Here is a 21863-nt window from a genome sequence, read left to right as displayed (position 1 = left end):
AGTTTCCTTGCAACCTCTGGGCTTCACTTACCTGGGTATCCATATCAGACCTGCAGTATCACAATTAATTAAAGATCATTTCAATTTTGTTCTTTCCAAAGTCACAAAAGATCTAAGTACTTGGTTTGTTTTGAATGCCGGCCTACACGGTCCGGTATAAAAATGAATATACTCCCACAAATTAATTTTTTATTCTCTATGGTTTTTTTTTAAATATGTGTTTATTAAATTTTCAAAAGACAAAACAGGAACACATACATGACAAAAACAAAACAAAAAAAAACATACATTTGGCTCACATACATATTTAAATTCAGATTTAGGCGAGAGATTCAGGAGTCATCCTACACAAATAGGATAAGCAAGTAAAACTTATCTTATATATTTTATTAAGTGGCGCCGCGCGCCAGGGCGATTGAGTGCACGCATTGAGACGCAAGAGGTCTGTATCAACTCGTCTTACTTGACCGAAAAACATGTTTTAATATGAAAAAACGGTGGAGTGTTCCTTTAACATTAAGTTCTTTTTCCCATAAGCCTTTCAGAAAATAAGTGTTTGTGGTGTTATGCCCCTTAAGGATATTATAAAATAAGCTAATAGACCTGCCAGATTTCTGTAAAAAGAGTTGTCTCTCTACATGTGAAATATTTTGACACTCAAGGATTGTGGTTTATTCTCTATGTTATAATTCATAAGTCAGAATTCAAGACTAACCATTCTCTTCTATCAAACAAAAAAATGTAGATCGCTATCCTATTATCTCAAACACACTATCTGTCTGTATTCAAAACATATGGTGTTCCTTGGACTGCTCCTTTAATTCAGCACCCTTGGTAACTATTCTTACGAACAGAACCAAACTGGTGGCTTCAACATATAAGAAACTCTCCTTACATAATTTAAAACCACTTCCAATAATCAAAAGCTGGGAAATGACTTTAAATCCTACAAGATAGAGTGGAGGTGGTCTATCATTTGGAACACAATTTTTTCTTCATCTAACAATTTAGCCCACCACATCATTCATTATAAATTTGCAAATAGATTTTATTTCACTCCAGAGCGCAGATTTAAAATGAAACTAACCGACAGTGACTGTTGCACTAAATGCACCGAGGCTTTGAAGGGAGATTTTCTACATATGTTTTGGTTCTGTTCAGTGGTCAAACCTCTTTGGAAATATATAAATGATATTATTAACACTATTATAGATAAAGTTCTTCCCTTATGTCCTATTCTATATCTTATTGGATCTAATCCCAACATTTTAGTTTCATTTCAGCAGAAAAGAATAATACTAGCAGCTTCTACGGCTGCCAAGAAAACCATCATTAAGAACTGGTTTGAACCTGTCACGAATCTCAAGAGAACCTGGCTTTTATTGTTTTTTGATGTCTGTCTTCTTGAGAGGTCAACAGCCAGGATTAATAATGTTATACCTGAAACTCAAGTGGTCTAAAGCTATCGCTGTGGTCCCAGGGTTACTTTGAATTTAGTTAGCTTTCCATATGATTCTCTTTTTATCCTGGAATCTGTCTATACCACCAGTCTCTCTATATTTCTGTTTGGGCTAAATTCATGTTTCTTTTTTTCATGTTTCTTTTTTTTCTTTGTTTGTTTGTTTGTCTGTTTTCGTCGTGTGGCTTTGTACTCTGGTATTGTCGTTTTCATTGTTGCTGTTGTTGTGCTTGTCCTGTATATTATTCTATGTATGTTATTTGTGTTTACATTACGTCTAATATGTAAATATGTTTCTGAGTCTTTGTTGTCTAGAATTGTGTTTTAGTGTCTTCTTTTCATATTGTGGCTCCTAATAAGTAATCCACTGTTCTTTTTTGTTTATTCATTAATAAACATGAAAAAAAGAAAAAATATTATTATTATTATTATTATTATTTTTGTTGTTATTATAATTATTTTTATTATTATTATTATTATTATTACTATTATAATAATAATAATTATTATTATTATCACTATTATTATTATTATTATTACTATTATTATTATTATTATTATTATTATTACTATTATAATTATTATTATTATTATTATTATCACTAATATTATTATTATTATTATTATTACTATTATAATTATATTATTATTATTATTATTATTATTATTATTATTATTATCACTAATATTATTATTATTATTATTATTATTATTATTATTAGTCAAGTCAATTCAAAGTTTATTTATAGACATTTAAAAACAACCTCAGTTGACCAAAGTGCTGTACAGTTATTAAAATAGAATAAATCATACACAACTGGATATAAATAAAAACAATAAAAAGAATAAAATACTAAAAACAGTAAAACAATAAAATAAAATAGAATAAAATAGTAATAAAAACTCAATCCAAAACAGAGTTAGAGATACAAAAGACAAATAAAAGGGTAAAAAAGTAAAAAGAAAGCCAAGGATTCTTGCCTAGCTGGGACTGAACGCCAAGGAGAATAAATAGGTTTTTAATAATGTTTTAAAGTGCTCAACAGACTGAGCAGCTCTGACCTGGAGAGGTCGGCTGGTCCACAGAGAAGACTCTGTCCCCACCAGTAGAGGGTCTGGACCAGGACCAGGACCAGGACCAGAGTCTGGACCAGGACCAGGACCAGGACCAGAGTCTGGACCAGGACCAGGACCAGAGTCTGGACCAGTACAGAGTCTGGACCAGGACCAGGACCAGGACCAGAGTCTGGACCAGGACCAGGACCAGAGTCTGGACCAGAACCAGAGTCTGGACCAGGACCAGGACCAGAGTCTGGACCAGGACCAGGACCAGGACCAGGACCAGAGTCTGGACCAGGACCAGAGTCTGGACCAGTACAGAGTCTGGACCAGGACCAGGACCAGAGTCTGGACCAGGACCAGGACCAGAGTCTGGACCAGGACCAGGACCAGGACCAGAGTCTGGACCAGGACCAGAGTCTGGACCAGGACCAGGACCAGAGTCTGGACCAGGACCAGGACCAGGACCAGGACCAGAGTCTGGACCAGGACCAGGACCAGGACCAGAGTCTGGACCAGGACCAGGACCAGAGTCTGGACCAGTACAGAGTCTGGACCAGGACCAGGACCAGAGTCTGGACCGCGGTACGACCAGGAGCAGCTGGTTAGACGACCTAAGTGCTCTGGAAGTACTGTTGGGTTTTAAAAGCTCTGATAAATAAGACGGTGCCAGACCATTTAATATTATTCAATATTATTATTATTATTATTATTATTATTATTATTATTATTATCATTATTATTATCATTATTATTATTATTATTACTATTATTATTATCATTGTTATATTATTATTGTTGTTATTATTGCTGTCATCACATGCTCCATAAAACATATTGTTGTATTACATGAATAATAATAAGTAATATTACATTACATCACAATACATCTGGCTGACTATTTTGTCCAAAGAGACTTACAATCAGTGATTGAACCTGGTGGTTCTAGCCTCAGACCACAGGAACCAAGACCAGAACTTTAAGATCCAACTGGAACCGCTACAGGAGAGCTACACAAGTGAAACGCAAAGTGCTAAAGAAAAGGAGCAAAGGAAGAAGAGGGGTTTTGTTTTTGTTTTTTTTGTTTTTTATTATCAACCATGACTGAACGGCGGTGATGTGGAGGTCAGAGGTCAGAGCCCTTCCCTGGGAGGTAGAGTAGCTCAGTCTGTCCCAGGTTGACTTTGAGGAGGTCTGAGGATCCACTGGGAGATGTCGTCAGACATGCAGAGATACGAGCTGCTGCCTGTGTTTCAGACTGGTGAGGGTCCAGGAGGTTGTTCCCATGCAGATAGGAGGACAGCTGATTGAAGATAGCCCGTTCCAGAGTTTTGGAGAGGAACGGCAGGAGAGAGACGGGTCTGTAGTTGTCCACTAAGGATGGGTCGAGGGTGGATCTCTTTAGGAGAGGATTTGCTTCCTTCAGAGAGTTAGGAAAGCAGCCAGTAGTCAAGGCTGAGCACTTGAGGAGGAGACAGTGGAGTGAATGCTGAGAGGGAGGGAGGCGCTGATGGGGAGGGAGGAGAGGCAGGTTGTGAGACTGGATGGGTAAATGACGAGCGTATGTCCTCAATCTTTTTCAGGAAGTGGTTGACATAGTGGGTTGGTAGGAGGGAGGAGGTAGGAGGGGGGGTTGGAGGGACCAGGAGGTTTGTAAATATGGAGTAGAGCTTCTTGGGGTTGGAGAATGAGGATTGGATTTTGGTCTGATAGAAAGAGCTTTTTTTTTTTTCAGCTGAGATCAGAGATGAGAAGGCAGCAAGAAGAGATTGGTAGTTGCGTAGGTCCTCAGGGTGTTTAGTTTCCTGCCACTTCCGTTCTGCTGCCCGTAGGGGAGCTCTGGTGGCTCCACAGAGTCCCACAGCCAAGGACCAGGGCAGGACTGGAGACTTTCTGAGGAGTGAGAGGACAGAGTGAGTCACGAGAGGAGGAGAGTGTCGGTTAAAGAGTTGGGCTGCAGAAGTGAGAATGAGTTGGATGAAGACAAGGAAGAAAGAACAGATGAGGCCAGAGCAGGGACAGAGAGAGAGAGATCGAATGTTGCAACGGGCAGGTAATGAGAGCTACATGTTATACTATCATAAACAGCATTTAAACTGACACAAACCCTAACCCTATACCTTGATTGTTCCCCTTTTTATACCTTGATTGTTCCCCTTTTTATACCTTGATTGTTCCCCTTTTTATACCTTGATTGTTCCCCTTTTTATACCTTGATTGTTCCCCTTTTTATACCTTGATTGTTCCCCTTTTTATACCTTGATTGTTTCCCTTTTTATACCTTGATTGTTTCCCTTTTTATACCTTGATTGTTTCCCTTTTTATACCTTGATTGTTCCCCTTTTTATACCTTGATTGTTCCCCTTTTTATACCTTGATTGTTCCCCTTTTTATACCTTGATTGTTCCCCTTTTTATACCTTGATTGTTCCCCTTTTTATACCTTGATTGTTTCCCTTTTTATACCTCGATTGTTTCCCTTTTTATACCTCGATTGTTTCCCTTTTTATACCTCGATTGTTTCCCTTTTTATACCTCGATTGTTTCCCTTTTTATACCTTGATTGTTCCCATTTTTATACCTTGATTGTTTCCCTTTTTATACCTTGATTGTTCCCCTTTTTATACCTTGATTGTTCCCCTTTTTATACCTTGATTGTTTCCCTTTTTATACCTTGATTGTTTCCCTTTTTATACCTCGATTGTTTCCCTTTTTATACCTTGATTGTTTCCCTTTTTATACCTCGATTGTTTCCCTTTTTATACCTTGATTGTTTCCCTTTTTATACCTTGATTGTTTCCCTTTTTATACCTTGATTGTTCCCATTTTTATACCTTGATTGTTTCCCTTTTTATACCTTGATTGTTCCCCTTTTTATACCTTGATTGTTCCCCTTTTTATACCTTGATTGTTTCCCTTTTTATACCTTGATTGTTCCCCTTTTTATACCTTGATTGTTCCCCTTTTTATACCTTGATTGTTCCCCTTTTTATACCTTGATTGTTTCCCTTTTTATACCTTGATTGTTTCCATTTTCATACCTTGATTGTTCCCCTTTTTATACCTTGATTGTTTCCCTTTTTATACCTTGATTGTTCCCATTTTTATACCTTGATTGTTTCCCTTTTTATACCTTGATTGTTCCCCTTTTTATACCTCGATTGTTCCCCTTTTTATACCTTGATTGTTTCCCTTTTTATACCTTGATTGTTCCCCTTTTTATACCTTGATTGTTCCCCTTTTTATACCTTGATTGTTCCCCTTTTTATACCTTGATTGTTTCCCTTTTTATACCTCGATTGTTCCCCTTTTTATACCTCGATTGTTCCCCTTTTTATACCTCGATTGTTCCCCTTTTTATACCTCGATTGTTCCCCTTTTTATACCTTGATTGTTCCCCTTTTTATACCTCGATTGTTCCCCTTTTTATACCTCGATTGTTCCCCTTTTTATACCTCGATTGTTCCCCTTTTTATACCTCGATTGTTCCCCTTTTTATACCTCGATTGTTCCCCTTTTTATACCTCGATTGTTCCCCTTTTTATACCTTGATTGTTCCCATTTTTATACCTTGATTGTTGTCATTTTGGATAAAAGTGTCTGCTAAATGACTAAATGTAAATTTAAATGTAAATACACAATTATTCATTCATTAATTCTCTCTCTCCTCCTCCTCTGGTCCCAGTCCAGACAGACGTCTCTAGTGAGGACGTCTCTAGTGAGGACAGACGTCTCTAGTGAGGATAAAGGACAGACATCTCTAGTGAGGACAGACGTCTCTAGTGAGGACATCTCTAGTGAGGACAGACGTCTCTCGTGAGGACAGACGTCTCTCGTGAGGACAGACGTCTCTCGTGAGGACAGAGGACAGACTATTCTCCTGATTGGACCATTTCTCAGGTAGGACGCTCCATTAAAGACATTTTTAGAAGTTGTTGATGGATTATTGGAAGTCTCACACAGTTTTTCAGACGAGCAGAAACGTAACGCTGCAGCTTTATTTTCTGTTTGTTACTCTGTGATTTACCATCAGACTGACAGCGAAGATCACATAACAGGTTTAATTTGAAAAATAACTGGTGTGTGTATGTGTGTGTGTCTGTGTGTGTGTGTGTGTGTGTGTGTGTGTGTGTGTGTGTCTCTGTTTAAGTGTGTTTGGCTTCAGGACAGAGAAAAGAAACACCGCTGACCTCCATAACTTGGGTCCCTGCTCTCATATTAAACAGCTGCTGTTATTTATCAGCTGACTGCTGCTGCTGACTTTTTATTTCTCATGAGATCCAACATGGCAGCCAATCTGGACGACTACTCCTCCTCCTCCTCCCCCTCTTACTCTTCCTCCTACTTCTCCTCCCCCTCCTCTTCCTCCTCCTCCTCCTCTTACTCTTCCTCCTACTTCTCCTACCCCTCCTCTTCCTCCTCCTCCTCCTCTTACTCTTCCTCCTACTTCTCCTACCCCTCCTCTTCCTCCTCCTCCTCCTCTTACTCTTCCTCCTACTTCTCCTACCCCTCCTCTTCCTCCTACTCTTCCTCCTACTTCTCCTCCCCCTCCTCTTCCTCCTCCTCCTCCTCCTCCTGGATGAACACTCGAGCTAACCGAGACCCCAGACCGAGAAGTCCGGCTGCCCCGACGCTCCTCGACTCCAAACGTTCATCTGCACACCAGCGAGACGTCCTGAACTCTGTGAACCCCCCAACAGGTCGCTTCCTGTTTCTCTACACAGGCCTGCAGAGGTGAGTCAGTCCAGACAGGAGGTAACCAACAAACAACAGCCAGTAAACAGCTGTAAACAACCAGTAAACAGCTGTAAACAACCAGCAAACAGCTGTAAACAACCAGCAAACAGCTGTAAACAACCAGCAAACAGCTGTAAACAACCAGCAAACAGCTGTAAACAACCAGCAAACAGCTGTAAACAACCAGCAAACAGCTGTAGCACACATTAAAGCCACTCGCTGGTTCCAGTTCAGATCTGGTTTTTCTGATCTATGACCATCAGGCTGGTACAGGTTGGTTCTGTCCTGGGTCTGTGCTGGTTCAGGCTGGTACAGGTTGGTTCTGTCCTGGGTCTGTGCTGGTTCAGGCTGGTACAGGTTGGTTCTGTCCTGGGTCTGTGCTGGTTCAGGCTGGTACAGGTTGGCTCTGTCCTGGGTCTGTGCTGGTTCAGGCTGGTACAGGTTGGTTCTGTCCTGGTTCTGTGCTGGTTCAGGCTGGTACAGGTTGGTTCTGTCCTGGGTCTGTGCTGGTTCAGGCTGGTACAGGTTGGTTCTGTCCTGGTTCTGTGCTGGTTCACGCTGGATTCGTGCTGGTTCTGTGCCAGTTAATTTTTGTAATATTACGTAGGTGATAAAATGCAGTCCTTGAAGTTTGTTTTATATGGGAGTTAAATGACAGATCCTGATCAAAGATAACTCAGAGATTCCTTATGGTGGTATTGGAGGCCAGGGTAATGCCATCGATGCTAATTAAGTCTTTAGATAATGAGTTTCGGAGGTGTTCGGGTCCCAGCACAACCACTTCTGTTTTATCTGAGTTTAACATTAGGAAGTTGTGGACCATCCAGGTTTTTATGTCTTTAAGGCTGACTGGAAGTCCTCATATAAACTATTGTGTTTGTAGAAAATCACAAAGCTGATTTGCGACTGCTTTCTCCAGGATCTTAGAGAGGAAGGGGAGGTTAGATATTGGTCTATAGTTTGCTAAAACGCCAGGATCTAAATTAACCTTTTTGAGAAGAGGTTTAAGTACAGCTACTTTAAATGATTGTGGCACGTAGCCTGTTAATAATGACAAGTTGATTGCATCTAAGAAAGAAGTGCCCGTTAAAGGTAGAACCTCTTTAAGCAGCCTTGTTGGTATGGGGTCTAGGAGACAGGTTGACGGTTTAGATGAGGAAATCATTGAGGTTAGTTGTTGGAAAGTGATGGGAGCGAAGCGATCTAAATATTTATCAGGGATCACAATCTAAAGGCAGGACATGAAGAGAGACGTCTGGGTCCTGGTTCAGAGACGGGACCCTCTTCTCTGGAGGGGACAGTGTGTCCCAGGAGGCGGGCTGAAGGATAAGAGACCAGCCACTCCAGAGGAATGGGGCTTGAAACAGGAGGGACACAGGTTTGAATCCCAGGACTGAAGACCGCTCCTCACTGTGCTTCTCTGTCTGTTTCAGCGAGTTCACGTATGTGCAGTCACTGATAATAGATGGAAATGAGGAGGTTCTGAAGGAAATGGTCCGGTGGAAGCCCAGCAGTCTGACGAAGCCCAACGATGAAGGCTGGATCGCTCTGCATGAAGCTGCTTATTACGGACAGCCCAGGTGTATCTCGCTCCTCCTCACAGGTGAGCTCATCGCTGTGTTTATAACACACTGTTTATAACACACTGAACTACATCACACACTGTTTATAACACATCTCCTCCAAGAACCGCCACCTCATCGTGGTGGAGGGTTTGTTGCTCCAGTGATCCTGGGAGCTGGTAGGGTCTCCCAGGGCGAAGTGGTCCCAGGGGAGGGGCCACACTAAGAGCCATTCAAAAACCCTGATGAAGCACCTCCACACATAGCCTGGCTCTGAACCAGACTCCTGGAGAGGCTGGACTCTCTCCTTTTATATATATATACTTGTTGTAAACTCTTGCTGTAGTGCTGTAATCATCATATAATCCTATATTTCATTTTTTTTTCTGCATGTTACGAGAACGTGATCTGTTACTGCAAGTATATAGTATAAAGTCAAACACAGAAGGAGTTTGACCTTTGACCTCTGTCCTCAGCTCATTTTGACACAGTGAACAAATGCACTTTGAAGAATCAGACTGCTCTGCTGCTGGCTGCCAGTCAAGGACACGTTTCCTGCGTCGACTTACTCCTGAAGCGCGGAGGCGACCCGAACATCGCCAACAAGGAGAAAGAGACGCCGCTGTTCGCAGGTGAGCTGGAGGACGGAGATCTTAATAGTCCGTAGAGATTAAAAAATAAATAAATAATGTGTTTGTGTTTATAAAAGTTGTTGTTTTCAGCCTGCGAGCAGCCGAACGAAGCCGTGGTGAAGCTGCTGCTGAGGGCCGGAGCCAAGGTGAATCTGTGCAGCGTTCAGGGAGTCAGTCCTCTGCACGAAGCCTGCAGACACGGACAGCTGGACATCTGCAGGACGCTACTGAAGGCCGGAGCCGACCACCACGCCAAGAACATCTACGGCATCCGGCCGCTCTTCATCGCTGCTCAGCACGGACACACCGCCGTCCTGCAGCTGCTCGCTAGCAGAGGTCAGGACAGGGCTACCCTGTCCCTCAGGGGACGACTGTACAGGTTTCTGTCCCTCAGGGGACAACTGTACAGGTTTCTGTCCCTCAGGAGGACGACTGTACAGGTTTCTGTCCCTCAGGGGACGACTGTACAGGTTTCTGTCCCTCAGGGGACGACTGTACAGGTTTCTGTCCCTCAGGGGGACGACTGACATCCAGGTTTCTGTCCCTCAGGAGGACGACTGTACAGGTTTCTGTCCCTCAGGGGGACGACTGTACAGGTTTCTGTCCCTCAGGAGGACGACTGTACAGGTTTCTGTCCCTCAGGGGACGACTGTACAGGTTTCTGTCCCTCAGGGGACGACTGTACAGGTTTCTGTCCCTCAGGGGGACGACTGTACAGGTTTCTGTCCCTCAGGAGGACGACTGACATCCAGGTTTCTGTCCCTCAAGGGGACGACTGTACAGGTTTCTGTCCCTCAGGGGGACGACTGACATCCAGGTTTCTGTCCCTCAGGGGGACGACTGACGTCCAGGTTTCTGTCCCTCAGGGGGACGACTGACATCCAGGTTTCTGTCCCTCAGGGGACGACTGTACAGGTTTCTGTCCCTCAGGGGGACGACTGTACAGGTTTCTGTCCCTCAGGGGGACGACTGACGTCCAGGTTTCTGTCCCTCAGGGGACGACTGTACAGGTTTCTGTCCCTCAGGAGGACGACTGTACAGGTTTCTGTCCCTCAGGGGACGACTGTACAGGTTTCTGTCCCTCAGGAGGACGACTGACGTCCAGGTTTCTGTCCCTCAGGGGACGACTGTACAGGTTTCTGTCCCTCAGGGGACGACTGTACAGGTTTCTGTCCCTCAGGAGGACGACTGACGTCCAGGTTTCTGTCCCTCAGGTGCTGATGTGAATGGACAGGCAGGAGACGGAGCCTCGCCCCTTCTTGAAGCCTGTAAGAATGGACACGTCGAGGCGGTGAAGACGCTGCTGTCTCTGAAAGCGGACGCCAACCTGTCCATGAAGTCCGGCCTTCTGCCTCTTCATGCGGCTGTTCAGAACAATCACTCACGGTCTGTTTTATTCTTTCTTCGTTCATATTTTCTTAATGAATCTACTGGATTTATTTTTCTTAATGAATCTACTGGATTTATTTTTCTGAATGAATCTACTGGATTTACTGTTTAAACAGCTTGCAAACTTTAACCCTGTGGTCCAAAAGCTCCAAATAATCAGACTTGTTGCCTCCATCAGAGTATAAAACAAAGCAGCGTGGAGCCCTACTGTACATTTACCTCTAAAGTTCTGGCTGTAAACTCCATGAGGCCAGTTTCAGTTTGATGATGATATACCAAGTAAAACTGGAGACAAGCTCAAATAGATTTAGTATCAAATGATAGAACTGGATGGAACCCTCTTATATGGTAGATTTGACACCTTTGGTCACATTTGACACATTTAACATTCTTTTCAACAACAGACACAAAATGACCTACAAAGACATGAAAAGGATTCAAAAATGGACATAATAGCCCTAAAAGACTCCATAGAGCGTAATCAGCATCATGTTGGAGTTATTTCAGAACTAAGCGAGGCTGTGGTATCCACAGACGTGAGGGGAAGGGTCAACTCTTCCACAGACGTGAGGGGAAGGGTCAACTCTTCCACAGACGTGAGGGGAAGGGTCACTCTGCAGCTAACCTCCAGGTGTTGATCTGGACCTGACGGCTTCCTTTTGTGTTTGTAGGATTGTGGAGATCCTGATCCCGATCACCAACCGGGTCAGTGTTCAGAACAGCGGCATCAGTCCTCTGCACATCGCCGCCAAGACGAACAACGACGACATCCTGGAGCTACTGATCGCGTCGGGCTTCGACGTCAACACCAAACTTTCAGAGGACCAGTCTCTGATGTACGAGGACCGGCGCAGCACGGCGCTCTACTTCTCCGTCTACAACGGGAACATGGAGGGCGCCGAGATGCTGCTGGAGGCCGGAGCCGACCCCAACCTGGACGTGTTCAACCCGTTGCTCATCGCCGTCCGGCTCTGCAACATGGACATGGCGGCGCTGCTGCTGGAGCACGGCGCCGACGTCAACGCTCAGATCTTCACCCGGCCGTCCTCGTTCCCGGCAGCCATCCTGCTCAGAATGGAGTCTCTGCCGATGCTCAAACTGCTGCTGGACAACGGCTGCCACGCCGCGTCCTGCTTCACCTGTCCCTACGGCCCTCAACCACACCCGCCCGTCACGCCCTCAAAGAGCCGCATCGATGAGATGAAAGTCAGCAGAGAGGCGCCGCCACGGCCGCGCCTTCAGGTGAGTCAGCAATATCCAGCCATACCTGTCACGTTTTGGATTTGAAAATAAGGGAAATTTTCCAGCGCCCACCGTGAGCAGTCCCATGACCCCAACCAAGCCCCAGTATCCCTTACACAAAATGACCAAAAAAAGACACGAAATGACCAAAAAAAGACATAAAAACAACACAAAAAGACACGAAATGACCAAAAAAAGACAAAAAATGACCAAAAAAAGACACAAAATGACCAAAAAAAGACATAAAAAGAACACAAAAAGACACAAAATGACCCAAAAAAGACACAGAATGACCAAAAAAAGACAAAAAATGACCAAAAAAAGACACAAAATGACCAAAAAAAGACATAAAAAGAACACAAAAAGACACAAAATAACCAAAAAAAGACATAAAAAGAACACAAAAAAGACACAAAATGACTTACAAAGACACGAAAAGACATGAAAAGGATTCAACTAGGGGAATGTTTTGGTTTTTTTCACTCCTGGGCCCGGTTAAAATACGGGAAATATTAATACGGGAGGATGGCGGGAAAGAAGGATAAAATACGGGACTTTCCCGGCCAAAGCGGGACACTTGACAGGTATCCAGTACAGGTGATGGTGTGCCTCTGAGGTTCTCCTCCGTCTGGTTCCAGTTCTGCGAGGTGGTCTCCAGCCCGACCTTCTGCCGCGTGGCCGGGCCCATCGTCTCTCTGCTGCTCGACTACGTCGGCCATGTTGCTCTCTGCTGGAGGCTGCTGGAGGTCCTGGACAGCCGCAGCGACTGGGCGCCAATCAAACTGAAAGCTGGTAAGAAACACCTGACAGGAAGTCGTCATAGCAACAGGAAGAATGAGGGGCGGGGCTAAGGTCACCTGGGTCCTAAAGCCTCCAAATAACGTTCACCAGTAAATGTGTCAAAATCACCTTCCTGTCTCACCTACCTGTCTCTCCTACCTGTCTCTCCTACCTGTCTCTCCTATTTCACACTGTCTCACCTACCTGTCTCTCCTACCTGTCTCTCCTATTTCACACTGTCTCACCTACCTGTCTCACCTACCTGTCTCTCCTATTTCACACTGTCTCACCTGTCTCACCGACCTGTCTCTCCTATCTCACACTGTCTCACCTACCTGTCTCACCTACCTGTCTCTCCTATTTCACACTGTCTCACCTACCTGTCTCACCTACCTGTCTCTCCTATTTCACACTGTCTCACCTTCCTGTCTCACCTACCTGTCTCTCCTGTTTCAGACTGTCTCCCCTACCTGTCTCACCTACCTGTCTCTCCTATTTCACACTGTCTCACCTACCTGTCTCTCCTATTTCACACTGTCTCTCCTACCTGTCTCACCTACCTGTCTCTCCTAGTTCACACTGTCTCACCTACCTGTCTCTCCTATTTCAGACTGTCTAACCTACCTGTCTCACCTGTTTCAGACTGTCTCACCCGGTTTCATCCTGTCTCACCTGTTTCATCCTGTCTCACCTGTTTCATCCTGTCTCACCTGTTTCATCCTGTCTCACGTGTTTCATCCTGTCTCACCTGTTACATCCTGTCTCACCTGTTTCACACTGTCTCACCTGTTTCACACTGTCTCACCTACCTGTCTCACCTGTCTCTCCTATTTCAGACTGTCTAACCTACCTGTCTCACCTGTTTCATCCTGTCTCTCCTATTTCAGACTGTCTCTCCTACCTGTCTCACCTGTCTCTCCTATTTCAGACTGTCTAACCTACCTGTCTCACCTGTTTCACACTGTCTCACCTACCTGTCTCACCTGTTTCATCCTGTCTCACCTGTTTCACACTGTCTCTCCTACCTGTCTCACCTGTCTCTCCTATTTCAGACTGTCTAACCTACCTGTCTCACCTGTTTCACACTGTCTCACCTACCTGTCTCACCTGTTTCATCCTGTCTCACCTGTTTCACACTGTCTCTCCTACCTGTCTCACCTGTCTCTCCTATTTCAGACTGTCTAACCTACCTGTCTCACCTGTTTCACACTGTCTCACCTACCTGTCTCACCTGTTTCATCCTGTCTCACCTGTTTCACACTGTCTCTCCTACCTGTCTCACCTGTCTCTCCTATTTCAGACTGTCTAACCTACCTCTCACCTGTTTCACACTGTCTCACCTACCTGTCTCATCCTGTCTCATCCTGTCTCACCTGTCCTCTGTGTCCTCAGCTCCTCCTCGTCCTCTGATGCAGCTCTGCAGGTTGAAGATCAGACGTCTGCTCGGAGTCCAGAGACTCAAACTGCTTCACACTCTGCCACTTCCTGTCAGACTCACCTGCTACCTGCAGTATGACGTCACCTGCTCACTCACCTGAAGACACCTGAGCTCACCTGAACTCACCTGAACTCACCTGAACTCACCTGAAGACACCTGAACACACCTGAACTCACCTGAACACACCTGAACTCACCTGAACTCACCTGAACACACCTGAAGACACCTGAACACACCTGAACTCACCTGAACACACCTGAACACACCTGAACTCACCCTAACACACCTGAACTCAAAACAATAAAAACATTAGAGTTCATCGTTTCAGTTTTAAATGTCAAATCTCTTGTAAGCTTTAATAATTCTCATGGCTTTTATTTTGTAGGACTTCCTGTCTGTTTTTAGACTTTTATTTTCATGTTTAAATGTTGAACTTCCTGTTTGTCAAAGTGTTCAATAACTACAGTTATAAAATAAATCAGTTAAACGTGTAACATATTATATAAAACAAAGTATTGAGTGATTCAACAGCTGATCTCAGCACTGTTTATTAATCAACACAATAATTAATAACATCCAGATCAGATTTATTGATTATATTCTTCAGTCTGTTTTTATCTCTCTAGCCATATTCAAACACAGTTTAATGAGTGATGTGTGTAAACATTGCATGTTCTATAATATCTTTGATTTATTGTTCATAGATTGTTTATGACATAAAGACGTTCTGCTGTTCTTTCTGTTTATTATAACACTATTATATGTATTATATAGATTATAACACTAAATACAGTTTGATCAGAAAAACAAACAACTGGAATGGTTTAAAAAATGTCTTTGTATTCTAGTACCCAAACGCTAATAGTAGTAGTAGTAATAATAATAATAATAATAACTATTATTATTATTATATTAATACTAATTATATTTATTATAATAATGTTAATAATAATAATGATAACTATTATTATTATTATATTAATACTACTACTAATAATAATAATAATAATTATCATTATTATTATTAACATTATTATAATAAAAATAATTAGTATTAATATAATTATAATTATTATAATTATATTATATTAATACTAATTATATTTATAATAATAATAATAATAATTATTATTATTATTATTATTGTTATTATTTAAAACTTTGTGAATGAATCCAGTTATTCAGCCGTTTCCATGGAAACCGGTTGAGCTGCTGCAGCAGGGCGTTAGCCGGATGCTAACGTTAGCCTGATGCTCAGCACCGGGTTCCGGTCCGGATTCAGCCCGGTTCCGGTCCGGTGAGACCCTCTTCATGTGTGTGGTGGTTCCTGCTGACCGACCAGCAGGTTTAAATCAGTTTAAATCCGGATCCGGATGAAGTGTGAACTGGTTCCAGCTCGGTTCTGGTTCCGCCCTCCTCCGTGTGGGAGCGACAGACGGACCGGTTCACACGAAAACCGACATTTTACCGGATTAACTGCTCGTCGGAGTCCTCAGTGGGAGCCGAACCGAGCCGAACCTCCCGCTGAACCCAGATATCTGGTTCTTTCTGGTTCCCGGGCCGGAAGGTTCCCCGGGCAGCGCAGCGCGGTAATGCGCTGACAGGTGGACGCGGTCTGGCGGCAGAATACCGGGATTTAACCGGGATTTACCGGGATTTACCGGGGACAGCGGGTCGGTGAGCCGGACCGAACAGCTCCTCCTCTGGGCTTCATGCCGGACTCTCCAGGATTTAGACTTTATTTCTCTCGCTTTTTAAATTAGAAAATAAAATTGTAGTTTTGACGCGAATCTGGCGTGACGTCCTCCGCAGCCAGCAGGACCGGGACCGGGACCGGGACCAGGGGCTGGGAACCGGCAGCTCTTCTGGTTTATTGTGTGTTTTGAGATGGACGAAGTGAAAGTGTCTCTGTGATGGATGTTCATATCATATCTGGAGCGTTATAACCGCTCCTGGGCTTCACCTGGAAGGAATACTCTTAAAACGCTGATTTTCTGAACGGAGTCTGGTGAAGCGGTCTGGCTGCAGGATCCGGTCCCAGAAAGGACCAGATCCGGGTGGAACCGGCGCCCCTCGGCCGGTTCTGTGTGCGCCGAACTGAAGACTGGACCCTGCTGGTGGTGGACTACATGTTAGTGGCGTCTGACAGATGAAACACCCGCACAGCAGAGAAGCAGCTTAGATCCGTGGGTTCTAGAGGGAACCTGGTGAGATGTTCTCCAGCAGCAGGAACCAGAGCCTGCAGCTGTTCTCCCCGCTGGACGAGCTGCAGGAGCTCGCCTTCATCGAGAGGCCGATCCGCAGGAGCCTCAAGGTACCACCTCACCTTTATCACCTTTATTATCTCACCTTTATTATCTCATCTTTATCATCTCAGCTTTATTATCTCACCTTTATTATCTCACCTTTATCATCTCACCTTTATCACCTTTATTATCTCACCTTTATCATCTCACCTTTATCACCTTTATTATCTCACCTTTATTATCTCACCTTTATTATCTCACCTTTATTATCTCACCTTTATTATCTCACCTTTATTATCTCATGTTTCATGTGTTTCACATCCGTTAAAGCTGCTCTCAGGCTGAAGATGATGAGGATGATGATGACGGTGTTTGTGAGTCAGTGGGAGGAAGATGAGCTCCTCCGTGCAGGAAGCAGAGGGGAGACCCTCAATCTGCGCAGCATGACGCAGTTTCTGTCTGTCTGTCTGTCTGTCTGTCTCACTGCAGACAGACAGACAGACAGACAGCTGAGGATCTCCTCTTCTGTCTGCATCAGCATTGATCAGGATGATTCTCATGAAGCCAGTTTAACTTCTGTCTGTGGACATTATTTATGTCTTTTTCTTTCTCTGTTTTTAGTCTTTTTGTGTCTTTTTTAGTCATTTTGTGTATTTTTTGGTCATTTTGTGTCTTTTTGGTCATTTTGTGTATTTTTTGGTAATTTTGTGTCTTTTTTAGTCATTTTGTGTCTTTTTTAGTCATTTTGTGTCTTTTTTAGTCATTTTGTGTCTATCAATCAGCATCAAATCAATGGAAGCGATTAAAATGAATTAATAATCAGTAAACCAAGTTGTTAAATGTTCAATTTGTTTTCTCTTGTGAATCAACAGTGAACACAAAGAGTAAATATCTACTGACTATCACTACTGACTAACACTACTGACTAACACTACTGACTATCACTACTGACTAACACTACTGACTATCACTACTGACTATCACTACTGACTAACACTACTGACTATCACTACTGACTAACACTACTGACTATCACTACTGACTATCACTACTGACTAACACTACTGACTAACACTACTGACTATATCTACTGACTAACACTACTGACTATCATTACTGACTATCACTACTGACTAACACTACTGACTATCACTACTGACTATCACTACTGACTAACACTACCGACTATCATTACTGACTATCACTACTGACTAAAACTACCGACTATCATTACTGACTATCACTACTGACTAACACTACCGACTATCATTACCGACTATCACTACTGACTAACACTACCGACTATCATTACTGACTAACACTACTGACTAACACTACCGACTATCATTACTGACTATCACTACTGACTAACACTACTGACTATCACTACTGACTAACACTACCGACTATCATTACCGACTATCACTACTGACTAACACTACCGACTATCACTACTGACTAACACTACTGACTATCACTACTGACTATCACTACTGACTATCACTACCGACTATCACTACCGACTATCACTACTGACTAACACTACTGACTATCACTACTGACTATCACTACTGACTATCACTACCGACTATCACTACCGACTATCACTACCGACTATCACTACCGACTAACACTACCGACTATCATTACCGACTATCACTACCGACTAACACTACCGACTATCACTACCGACTATCACTACCGACTAACACTACCGACTATCACTACCGACTATCACTACCGACTATCATTACCGACTAACACTACTGACTATCACTACTGACTATCACTACTGACTATCACTACCGACTATCACTACCGACTATCACTACCGACTATCACTACCGACTAACACTACCGACTATCATTACCGACTATCACTACCGACTAACACTACCGACTATCACTACCGACTATCACTACCGACTAACACTACCGACTATCACTACCGACTATCACTACCGACTATCACTACCGACTATCACTACTGACTAACACTACCGACTATCACTACTGACTATCACTACTGACTATCACTACTGACAATCACTTACACTACTGACTATCACTACTGACTAACACTACTGACTATCACTACTGACTATCACTACTGACTATCACTACTGACTAACACTACTGACTATCACTACTGATTATCATACTGACCAACATTACTGACTATCACTACTGGCTATCACTACTGACTATCACTACTGACTATCACTACTGGCTAACACTACTGACTATCACTACTGACTAACACTACTGACTAACACTACTGACTATCACTACTGACTATCACTACTGACTATCACTACCGACTAACACTATCACTACTGACTAACACTACTGACTATCACTACTGGCTAACACTACTGACTATCACTACTGACTAACACTACTGACTAACAATACTGACTATCACTACTGACTATCACTACTGACTATCACTACCGACTAACACTATCACTACTGACTAACACTACTGACTATCACTACTGACTAACACTACTGACTAACACTACCGACTAACACTACCGACTATCACTACCGACTAACACTACCGACTATCACTACCGACTATCACTACCGACTAACACTACCGACTATCACTACCGACTAACACTACCGACTATCACTACCGACTAACACTACCGACTAACACTACCGACTATCACTACCGACTATCACTACCGACTAACACTACCGACTATCACTACCGACTAACACTACCGACTATCACTACCGACTAACACTACCGACTATCACTACCGACTATCACTACCGACTAACACTACCGACTAACACTACCGACTATCACTAGTGACTATCACTAGTGACTATCACTACTGACTAACAATAGTGACTATCACTACTGACTATCACTACTGACTAACAATAGTGACTATCACTACTGACTATCACTACTGACTAACACTACTGACTATCACTACTGACTTACACTACTGACTATCACTACCGACTATCACTAACACTACTGACTATCAATAGTGACTAACACTACTGACTATCACTACTGACTAACACTACTGACTATCACTACCGACTATCACTACTGACTATCACTACTGACTATCACTTACACTACTGACTATCACTACCGACTAACACTACTGACTGTCACTACCGACTATCACTACTGACTATCACTACTGACTATCACTTACACTACTGACTATCACTACTGACTAACACTACTGACTATCACTACCGACTATCACTACCGACTAACACTACTGACTATCACTACTGACTATCACTACTGACTATCATACTGACCAACATTACTGACTATCACTACTGACTATCACTACTGACTATCACTACTGACTAACACTACTGACTATCACTACCGACTATCACTACTGACTATCACTACTGACTATCACTTACACTACTGACTAACACTACTGACTATCACTACTGACTATCACTACTCACAATCACTTACACTTCTGACTATCACTACTGACTATCACTACTGACTATCACTACTGACTAACACTACTGACTATCACTACTGACTATCACTACTGACTATCACTACTGACTAACACTACTGACTATCACTACTGACTATCATACTGACCAACATTACTGACTAACACTACTGACTATCACTACTGACTATCATACTGACCAACATTACTGACTATCACTACTGACTAACACTACTGACTAACACTACTGACAACATCTGACTGTTTTTTGTTATTTCAGACGGCGGAAGAGATCGATCAGCTGACTGTGGATGAAGACCTAAATGACATAGAGAGAGCCGTCTACCTGCTCAGGTAAGATCTGTCTACCTGCTCAGGTAAGATCATCTACCTGCTCAGGTAACATCATCTACCTGCTCAGGTAACATCATCTACCTGCTCAGGTAAGATCTGTCTACCTGCTCAGGTAAGATCATCTACCTGCTCAGGTAAGATCATCTACCTGCTCAGGTAACATCATCTACCTGCTCAGGTAAGATCTGTCTACCTGCTCAGGTAAGATCATCTGCCTGCTCAGGTACGATCTGTCTACCTGCTCAGGTAAGATCCATCTACCTGCTCAGGTAAGATCATCTGCCTGCTCAGGTAAGATCTGTCTACCTGCTCAGGTAAAATCATCTACCTGCTCAGGTAAGATCTGTCTACCTGCTCAGGTCAGATCTGTCTACCTGCTCAGGTAAGATCCGTCTACCTGCTCAGGTAAGATCCGTCTACCTGCTCAGGTAAGATCATCTGCCTGCTCAGGTAAGATCTGTCTACCTGCTCAGGTAGGATCCGTCTACCTGCTCAGGTAAGATCCGTCTACCTGCTCAGGTAAGATGATCTACCTGCTCAGGTAAGATCCGTCTACCTGCTCAGGTAAGATCATCTACCTGCTCAGGTAAGATCCGTCTACCTGCTCAGGTAAGATCTGTCTACCTGCTCAGGTAAGATCATCTACCTGCTCAGGTAAGATCATCTACCTGCTCAGGTAACATCATCTACCTGCTCAGGTAAGATCTGTCTACCTGCTCAGGTAAGATCATCTACCTGCTCAGGTAAGATCATCTACCTGCTCAGGTAACATCATCTACCTGCTCAGGTAAGATCTGTCTACCTGCTCAGGTAAGATCATCTGCCTGCTCAGGTACGATCTGTCTACCTGCTCAGGTAAGATCCATCTACCTGCTCAGGTAAGATCATCTGCCTGCTCAGGTAAGATCTGTCTACCTGCTCAGGTAAAATCATCTACCTGCTCAGGTAAGATCTGTCTACCTGCTCAGGTCAGATCTGTCTACCTGCTCAGGTAAGATCCGTCTACCTGCTCAGGTAAGATCCGTCTACCTGCTCAGGTAAGATCATCTGCCTGCTCAGGTAAGATCTGTCTACCTGCTCAGGTAGGATCCGTCTACCTGCTCAGGTAAGATCCGTCTACCTGCTCAGGTAAGATGATCTACCTGCTCAGGTAAGATCCGTCTACCTGCTCAGGTAAGATCTGTCTACCTGCTCAGGTAAGATCATCCACCTGCTCAGGTACGATCATCTACCTGCTCAGGTAAGATCATCTACCTGCTCAGGTACGATCATCTACCTGCTCAGGTAAGATCTGTCTACCTGCTCAGGTAAGATCATCCACCTGCTCAGGTACGATCATCTACCTGCTCAGGTAAGATCATCTACCTGCTCAGGTAAGATCATCCACCTGCTCAGGTACGATCATCTACCTGCTCAGGTAAGATCATCTACCTGCCCTGGTCGTACCTGGTGCCTGGTTCCCAGACAGGTGAGCTGATATGAGAAGGCGGAGTTAAAACACTGCA

The 21863-nt window shown here is 43.5% G+C and overlaps 2 protein-coding genes across 4 annotated transcripts in view; both read left to right on the top strand.

The window, feature by feature from the left end:
* The first annotated feature begins 6802 nt into the window (after nucleotides 1-6802).
* On the top strand, nucleotides 6803-14624 carry LOC131990771 (ankyrin repeat and SOCS box protein 2-like). Its single transcript, XM_059355885.1, has 8 exons — nucleotides 6803-7251; nucleotides 8688-8857; nucleotides 9308-9448; nucleotides 9539-9784; nucleotides 10663-10834; nucleotides 11509-12079; nucleotides 12718-12871; nucleotides 14252-14624. Exons 1-8 carry the CDS (start codon nucleotides 6803-6805, stop codon nucleotides 14395-14397), a joined length of 2049 nt encoding a protein of 682 aa, XP_059211868.1. The 3' UTR covers nucleotides 14398-14624.
* An 839-nt stretch (nucleotides 14625-15463) lies between these two features.
* Nucleotides 15464-21863, top strand: part of ppp4r4 (protein phosphatase 4, regulatory subunit 4) — a 27855-nt gene continuing 21455 nt past the window's right edge. For 2 of the 3 annotated variants that reach the window (XM_059356091.1, XM_059356090.1), the window contains exons 1-2: nucleotides 15464-16611; nucleotides 20285-20358. In XM_059356091.1, the coding sequence (XP_059212074.1) occupies nucleotides 16510-16611; nucleotides 20285-20358 (176 nt within the window). In that variant the 5' untranslated portion in view covers nucleotides 15464-16509. The remainder of the gene's footprint in view (nucleotides 16612-20284; nucleotides 20359-21863) is intronic. The other variant, XM_059356089.1, reaches the window with a different exon arrangement.

Source organism: Centropristis striata, chromosome 18 (assembly GCF_030273125.1).
Source record: "Centropristis striata isolate RG_2023a ecotype Rhode Island chromosome 18, C.striata_1.0, whole genome shotgun sequence".
Taxonomy (NCBI): domain Eukaryota; kingdom Metazoa; phylum Chordata; class Actinopteri; order Perciformes; family Serranidae; genus Centropristis; species Centropristis striata.
Note: the sequence above shows the minus strand (reverse complement) of the source record. Positions and strands in the feature narration are given on the sequence as shown.

What these genes read in the sequence shown, in the direction of transcription:
- LOC131990771 (XM_059355885.1), top strand. Translation starts at nt 6,803, where the DNA reads ATGGCAGCCAATCTGGACGACTACTCCTCCTCCTCCTCCCCCTCTTAC. An exon ending in GTTCAGAACAATCACTCACG is followed by an intron (nt 10,835 to 11,508) that starts GTCTGTTTTATT and finishes TTGTGTTTGTAG; the next exon opens with GATTGTGGAGATCCTGATCC. An exon ending in CGCCACGGCCGCGCCTTCAG is followed by an intron (nt 12,080 to 12,717) that starts GTGAGTCAGCAA and finishes GTCTGGTTCCAG; the next exon opens with TTCTGCGAGGTGGTCTCCAG.